This window comes from Artemia sp. Qi Xiang Cuo, chromosome 6 (genome assembly GCF_049724085.1).
Source record: "Artemia sp. Qi Xiang Cuo chromosome 6, ASM4972408v1, whole genome shotgun sequence".
Taxonomy (NCBI): Eukaryota; Metazoa; Arthropoda; class Branchiopoda; order Anostraca; family Artemiidae; genus Artemia; species Artemia sp. Qi Xiang Cuo.
The window spans coordinates 10,013,900-10,022,589 of record NC_142799.1 but is presented as its reverse complement, the minus strand read 5'-3'; the positions used below and the strand labels follow the sequence as shown (position 1 = coordinate 10,022,589).

Genomic DNA, 8,690 nt, shown 5'->3' with positions numbered 1-8,690 from the left:
CTTGGAAAATTCCCTACCCATGGAAAACTCTCCCTTGTAAAACCAGAAGAAAATTTCACAACTTAAATACCTTTCCCCTGGGATTTGGGGGGTCATTTTATATCCAGAGGCATAGTTATTGGTTCTTTTAACTATGATAAACAAAATGGCTTTCTCAAAATTTTGATCGGATGATTTTGGGTAAAAAAGTGGTAGGGGAGGGGGCCTAGTTGCCCTCCAATTTTTGGATCACTTAAAAAGGACACTAGAACTTTTAATTTCCGTTTGAATGAATCCTCTCCCGATATTCTAGGACCACTGGGTCGATACGATCACTCCAGGGAAAAAAATAAATAAACACGCATCCGTGATCTTTCTTCTGGCAAAAAATACAAAATTCCTCATTTTTGTAGATAAGAGCTTGAAACCTATATAATAGGGTTCTATGATAGGTTGAATCTGATAGTGTTATTTTCATTAAAATGACTTGCCTTTCAGGGGGGCGTTTCTCCCTTTTTTCGAAAATCATGAACATTTTCTCAGGCTCCTAACCTTTGATAGGTAAGACTAGACTTAATTAAATTTATATATTTGAAGTCACCATAAAAAGCTAATTTTTTTTATATATCTGTTGGTGTAAAAATTCTGTTTTTTAAAGTTTCGGCCACTATTGAGCCGGGTCGCTCCTTACTTACACTTCGTTACCACGAACTGTTTGAAACTGATTGGCTCGGCCTTCAATATAAATATTAAATGAAAACTAGTGACTTTTTTACTCACACTTAGGCTCCATGTGTTTACAGTTTTCTTTTTTTTTCTCCCTGATGCCCTGAAGACCCTTTGGTATCCTTGTGGCAATATCTGCATTTTCTTTGCCGACAGGAATTTTTCCTTATATGTTCTCTCATCTTATTCCTGCTTCTTTTCTTTCAGTTTTCCCCTCCTCTAGAAAATCCTCGCTTCAACTTTAATAATTGCAAATTGACTTTAGATGAATGTACCTAAAATAAAAAGTTTATCTCTTCTCTCTCTCTCTTCCCCTCTGTCTTTCTCTCATATTTTTTAGAGAAAGTCATCAAATTCTGCCCCTCCCCCTTCTTCCAAAAATCAATATCCTGAATCTGGAACTGCCTCATGTCGGAGTGCTAACATTCTGTGTTATTTTGTTTAGTCAAAATTACTGGTCTGTTTCTTGATCTTGTATTACAAATTGAATGGATTCCTAAGTAAAAATGAACATTTTAAAACCAATGTCAATTGGAGTATTAACTCTGATAATACCATACCTGGTTAGTCATTAGCCTTTAAAAAAGCTTTACATAAAATGAAAGTTTGAATTGTCATTCACTATTTTATTTTTTTATTCAGTTACCCTTTAATAGTTACTTGGAGAGGGTCTTCTTCTTTTAGTTTTGGTGTTTGTTTTAGCGTTTGGTTTTTTGTATTGTTCTGTCGACTTTTATTAATATTTTCTATTATTTTATTCTCCACTGAAGATGGTCAAGCAAAAGGTCTCGATCGAAATATTTGCATAGTCCTCTTCTATTTTTATCACTGGCTGTTATTATCCTCGTCTTCTCTTCTCAACGTTTTTTTCGTTTTGTAGTTTACTTTCTACGGGTCCTTAAAAATAAATCCAAAAGAATGTCTATGGAAACCTAGGTCATAAGTTGCTATAGCTGGGGGAATATGGTTCCTCTGACTGGTATGAAAGAATCACGGTAACTTGAAATTTTTGAGCCTCGAAATGTAGTTTTTTCAATGTCAGACCCTTCCGTTGTGGTTTTGAGTGCTTGCACCTGTGATAATTTATAACCGAAATTTAAGCTTATCAGTCAGTTTCATCCGAGTTTGAATCAATAATGTTTAGATGCTGGTCCAAATATCAATAATTATCAACATCTTCCAAAAAGTCATCCACACCCTCTAATCATGTAATAAATACCGTGTTTTGGATCAAGGCGGAAAGGGGTGGTCCTGCTTACAGCAAGTTTCTTTACTTACTCCTTTACCTGTTACTCATTTACTCCTTTACTTATTCCTTTGCTTTCTAAATTACTTCTTAACTCGCAAAGTTACACATTAAATTACTCAATTAACTGTTATTCATTTACTCCCTTACTTGTCAAGCTGCTTCTTAACTTGTTAAGTGGCTTTTTAACTTACTCCTTTATATGTTACTTATTTCCTCCTTTATCCACTCCTTTGCTTGTCAAGTTACCCATTAACTTATCTAGCAACTCCCATAGCCACAAATCGTGCAAAGGTTGTCCTAGCGTGATGCCTGTTTACAGTCTCGCCATCCTTTTAAGGTTCTTTTCAAGGTCTTGACGGCTGAATAAAAGGTGCAGTGTTTTCTTTTAACGTCACCAGAAATAATACTCCAGCCTTCAAACAGAAAAAGCTTTTAAAACTCGGTCAAGTTTTGATGTTCTTGCTATTTGAAAATCTGAAACGTTTCTAATTAAAATACTATTGTATGCCTATTGTACAAGGTATGGAATCACGTGGGAGGGGGCTTCTGAACCCCACTTCCTTCCAAGATATTGTGATGCTCCCAATCTTTCATATAACCCTTCACATTTACCATATAATTTGGCTTTCTATTTTGAGCTATACCCTTCCCCCTCTTGGAATACAAGTAAGTTACTGCCTAGGTGCTACTGCCTAATTTTGCCTTTTTTTTTCTTCTTTTTTTTAGTGAGTCAAAGGTTTGAGATAAGTAGTACAAATCAGATTAATTACCCCAAGTGCCGCGTCTGAAAGTTCCCCGCGAGCTACCAAAAAGCTCCTTGTGAACTATGAACAGCTCATAATTGACGGTTTGGCGATATCTCGCCTAGACCTAACAGTTTAAATATTAAATGTTTACAAGTGACTCTTTTACTCATGCATAGCTCCCTGCTTTTCACGGTTTTTTCGCTTAAAACTCTCTCTCTCTCTCTCTCTGTCTGTCTCTCTCTCTCTCTGTCTCTGTCTCTCTCTATGTGTCTCTCTCTCTCTCTCTCTCTCTCTCTCTCTCTCTCTCTCTCTCTCTCTCTCTCTCTCTCTCTCTCTCTCTCTCTCTCTCTCTCTCTCTCTCTCTCCTCTCTCTCTCGGTTTTGTTGTCCTTAACCAATGTTTGAACAGATTAAAATCCAATCTAATGTTTTCAGTTGAAATAAATTCAAAAGAATGCTTACGAAAACCTGGATAATAAGTTGCCATAGCCTGGGGAATATGGTTTTCTGACGAGAGGGTGGTCCCCACCCTCTCGCGAAATAATAAATGTCGTGTTTTGAATCTGGACGGAAAGGGGTGACCTTGCTTCCAGCAAGTCTTTTTTACTCCCCTAGGCACATGTCGTGCAAATGCTGTCCTTGCTCGAGGCCTGTTTAAGGTGTTGCATCCCTTATAAGGTTCTTTTCATGGTCTTGACGGCTGAACAAAAGGTGCTGTTTTCTTTTTCACCAGAAGAAGTACACCAACCTTCAAACAGAAAAAATACGCAGTCGCAGCAACGCACGCAGTAACTAGGACAAGCACACAGTAACTAAGCTGCTCTCCTCGCTTACAGGTGGCACTCTAGACGCCGTATACAAACTCTACCACATTTTGATGCCTTTGTCTTTTAAAAACTCTAACATGTTTCCAATAAGAATGCTATGATATAGGTATTGCAAAATATATTTACTACCATTGGAGGGGGGCTTCCAAGCCCCTTATCCTTCCAAGATGCCTCCAATCTCTTCTGTAACCACTCACAGTCACCTTATAATTCAGCCTTCTGTTTTGAGCTATGCCTACCTCCAGAAATAAATTACTGCTATGTGCCTGTCAGGGCCGGTGCAACTTATCCTGCCACCCTAGGCAAGATATTTTTTTGCCCCCCCCTCCCACAATTAGATTTTTGCTTCTATTTTCCACCTATTGAACCCTTACTCAAAATCACCATTTCTTATGCATTTTCTTGGCACTTAACGAGACTGTTACATTAATTTACACACACAATATACAAATAATAACAATATGAAGAATACTTAACAAGGAAAATCTAACCTGTGTGGCTGCTAGTACAACCATAATTATGATAGACAAATATACGCAAAACCCTTAGTGTCACAGTATTTATTTCATTAGAACTTATCAAAGAAAACCGATAATTTTGCAGAAGAGATAACTTTAATTCTAAAAGTTTACATAGATTATAGGGAAAAGTTAAAAATGAAAAGTTAACAGAAAGAAGGTCTGCAGTTCAAAATTTAATTTTTATTAATTTTATCTTTATGAAAGAAGTCACCAGTTCGTTCAAATCAATGTCTTTTGCCAAGTCCTGTTCAACTGATTGAGTGGCCAGTCCTTGAAGCATTTCTTGCGTCATGATGGGTTGAATATATATTTTAATTAATTTTAATTTTGAAAAACTACGATCACCACATGCAAAAGACACAGGCAGAGTCAGTAAAATCCGTAAAGCCACGGACAAATTTGGGGCACAATCTTTTTCAGGCCATTGATTATGATGAAGTTAGGGACATCTTCTGGATTTGCGTTCCTGGGTACTCTCGTAGCACTGGCTTGAACTTCATTGCAAAATTCGTGGCCTTCAATATCTTTATCTTCGTTGTTTGAGAGGAAATGTTGTAAATTTATACAATCGTCCATCAGCAACTTTGTTGTTGCGGCATTTACCTTGGATATGTTGTAGAGAAAATCCGAATATAGCCGTAATCTCGTCTAACTGTTGAGATCTTTTATCCAGAGAAGAAATTGCAGTATCGAGACTGGCAAAATGGAAATTAACTTTGAAGTGTTCTTGAGGGGATACCAAAAGTTCATCATCCGCTTCGTAATCAAACTGTTTTTTTCTTTTTTTCAACCGAGTTGGCAGGGTTTCTGTTTCAAATGTTGGTTGAATGTTTAGATCCTCTGTTACTCCTCGGGCGTCAACTAGACCTCCAAAGCCATCGTTGCAACGTAACCTTTGTAAGTACAATTTAGTTTTGCATAGTTGATGTTTGGCAGCATCCAAAATAAATTTTTTGGATTGTAACTGCTTACTTGTTATGTTGATTTCAAAAAGTAAACTGTGCCATAAAACTGCACTTACAACAAAGTATTTTTCAAAATTTTTTTTGCCAGGCCTAAAGCTTGCGCTCGCAAGTTGTTACCTGTTGGCTCATTTAAAAAGCGATCTTCATAATTGTCCATTTCATCAACAATGAACATCAACTGAGTGATGTTCATAACACTCTAGTGTTATGAACATCTCCCAATTGTTATCGAAGGGGTACGAAAGCATCTATTCGACTTTCCCATCTGGTTTCACTAAGCGGCTTGAGCGTCAAGTTAGTTACAGGTTTTCTAAGAGTTGGAGCAGAAAAATAAACATAAATCTCTTGAACCAAAGAGATTGCCTTCAAGGTCACACGGCTACTCTGAGAGTACTTGGCGGCGGCCGCGCCCCTTCCCTGCTTTCCAATCCCCGCACATAGCATAGTACCGACCCGCGCCTCTTCACCTTCATCAGTGCACAACCGCCGCTATCGACTACTGTCGAGTGTCGTCTGTCACTCACGTCTCTCATGCAGTTGATCTGTAACGTAAATCAAGCTAATATTCATAAAGTTTTATTCTGAAATCATTTTTTTCTAATTTTTCCATTTTTGCCCCCCTCTTCAGGTTGCCGCCCTAGGTGGCCGCCTAGTTTGCCTAGAGGACGCGCCGCCACTGGTGCCTGTATTGTACTTCATTAATAAAAAAGAACAAGAAAAAAAATGCTCCATTGGTAATATAAGTTACGCATTTCGTCTGCATATTGCATCAACTTAGACCAGTTGGCCCACTGATTTTCTTGAGGCTCATTCTGATGGTCTGAATGTAAATCTGGTCTTTGCCAATTTTCTGTAGATACTATCTATTTATCGAAACAACATTCTAGTATTTCATCATGCTCAATTGTACTAAGAACAATAGTAGGTATATTATCGAACCTTCCGTTATGAGTTTACGAACCCCTATTCCACCTCGTATCGGTTTTGAGGTAGAATTAGGGCTCGTGTTAGAGCCAGGAACATTTTTGACATTATTGTCCAATCACTATTCTAGATGGAATAATGGTTTCATGGTTTCTTTAAAAATAAAGTAAATAGTCCTATTGAACAAAAAACAAAGTTTCAAAAGGAAATTATATTGCTTCTTCAACTCTATGCTACTTGAAAATTGACTTCATAACGGTACAGCATAGGTTTCACATAGCTATGGAGCATGCAATAGTCTGACTTACAACCCCTTTGTCGGAACGCTTCCATATGAATAAATATACAATAGTCTAACTAACAATCGCTTTTTTAGAACATTTACAGATGAATAAACTGTTTTTTATTTTCAGAATATTTGACAGAGGAAGTGATGGAAATGCAAATTTGTATCTGAAATCTTGCGCAAGGACCGCGAGTTTAACTTTACAGACTCCAAACCTTCACCTGACAACGTCGTTGAACTGCAAGAATCAAAGGAAGCATTTTTATTTTCGGCATAACCTCATAGACACGAAACGAGTTCATTATGATGGTACCAAAGTAGCTGTTAGGCTTAATGGCCAAGAAGCTTTATTAGATGAAAACGGCCAACTTGAGCTTCTACCGTAGATTTGTGTCTCCTTGGAGTCTGTTCTACTTGCTGTTTTCCATAATTGTCGTATTTTACTTCTCCTCTTTTACTTCTTATATTTTACTTCTCGTATTTTATTTCGCATAATTCACGGATTTTATTTTTCGCTTATTTACTATATTTTCTTTACTCCACTTCTTTCCTATATGTAGTTCTACAAAATTTAATGCTCACGAATAGGTTGTATGATTTGAATGTGGTTACGCTTCTTCTTGTAATCGTTTAATATAGATTTAATGTTTAAGTTGGATGTTCTGTGTAGAAGGAGAAATACTTTATATATAAATGAAGCATAATAGAGTTATACACAATAATATAACTTCGATAGCCCTATGCTGCTGTGATTAGAAACAATTAAAATGAACTACCCACCATCTATCGCATTTTTGCTTGAATTTCAAGATTGGTTTTATTATTAATGATAGCCTGTTTTCCTAAAACCCATGGATTATTTTCCAAACCTCCACCGTTCATATTAATGTGAAACGGTTTTGTGAAATAGTTTTTCACCGTATGTTATAATTGGCCTCGTGTTTTTTCTTTTGTTTAAATTTTTAAGTTCTAGTCCCGTGACTGTTTTTGAAGCTTTAAAATGTTCCAGGTTTTGTTGAAAAAAACTAACTGTTTCTTTGTTTTTTATTGGTCCCTAAAGTTAGTTTATTCTGGAATCAAATTTACTCTAGTTAATTTTTCTTGTTAATTTAATAAAGTTAGGTAATTTATTGCGTATGGGAATTGGTTTTGGGATTTTAGTGTATTTATTTTGACTTAACTTCTGTATGACATTTGATTTGAAAATTGGGCTTATTAATGAATTATTTGAAAAATTTGCTTTTCCCAGTTAACAAACAACATTTCCCCTTGCTTTAGAATTGGGTAAATTTTTAGCTCGATGAACCAACAATCAGGATACCGAAAATGTACAGTCTGTTTTTTGTGCAGTCTGTGTGCAGTCTGCACGCCTAAAATGTGCAGGCTGTTTATGGTTGTTTTTCGAACTTCAGTTATTTTGAGGTTTACCTTTACCTCATTATATTGTTTGATTAGGTTATTAGACAAGCATTCAAGTAAGACCCCATTCCTTGTCGTAATCTCTAACAAACGTTATTGATAATAATGCCATGTAGTCCTAACTTTTAGTTGATTTCTAATTTTTTCCTATTTTAGCCATTTTTTATCCGTCATTATTTTATCCCTCCGCTTTCGATTCAATGAGATAGCTATTAAATCTCTGTATTCCCAGTTTTCGAATTTCCTCGTCCCGTTAAGTGTCCTACTTATTAAATTCGCTTTACCCATATTTCACAAATTTCCTATTTTCTTATCTATCTGTTTTTCTCCACTGGGAAGTCAGTGAGCTAGTTATTAGATATCCGATGTTTTATTTTAAAATTAATTGTAGAGCTTTTGATGCCTATTTGAGTACAGTTTTTTTCCCTTGTTTTGTCTTGAAACTCGACTTTTGATGACCTGTTTCCCTTAGACATGAAGCGTAACCACTTCTCTTAATTCTTGTTTGAACTCTTCTTTTGACCAACTAGGTTCCCTTGAATCTTGAATTTCAAGATTGGTTTTATTATTAATGATAGCCTGTTTTCCTAAAACCCATGGATTATTTTCCAAACCTCCACCGTTCATATTAATGTGAAACGGTTTTGTGAAATAGTTTTTCACCGTATGTTATAATTGGCCTCGTGTTTTTTCTTTTGTTTAAATTTTTAAGTTCTAGTCCCGTGACTGTTTTTGAAGCTTTAAAATGTTCCAGGTTTTGTTGAAAAAAACTAACTGTTTCTTTGTTTTTTATTGGTCCCTAAAGTTAGTTTATTCTGGAATCAAATTTAATCTAGTTAATTTTTCTTGTTAATTTAATAAAGTTAGGTAATTTATTGCGTATGGGAATTGGTTTTGGGATTTTAGTGTATTTATTTTGACTTAACTTCTGTATGACATTTGATTTGAAAATTGGGCTTATTAATGAATTATTTGAAAAATTTGCTTTTCCCAGTTAACAAACAACATTTCCCCTTGCTTTAGAATTGGGTAAATTTTTAGCTCGATGA

At 35.9% G+C, this 8,690-nt stretch overlaps 1 protein-coding gene across 2 annotated transcripts in view; it reads left to right on the top strand.

Moving 5' to 3' along the window:
* LOC148950851 (uncharacterized) overlaps positions 1-8,172 on the top strand; it is a 38,769-nt gene extending 30,597 nt beyond the window's left edge. For both annotated transcript variants that reach the window (XM_089090044.1, XM_089090043.1), the window contains exon 6: positions 6,350-8,172. In XM_089090044.1, the coding sequence (XP_088946170.1) occupies positions 6,350-6,608 (259 nt within the window). In that variant the 3' untranslated portion in view covers positions 6,609-8,172. The remainder of the gene's footprint in view (positions 1-6,349) is intronic.
* The last annotated feature ends 518 nt before the right edge of the window (positions 8,173-8,690 follow it).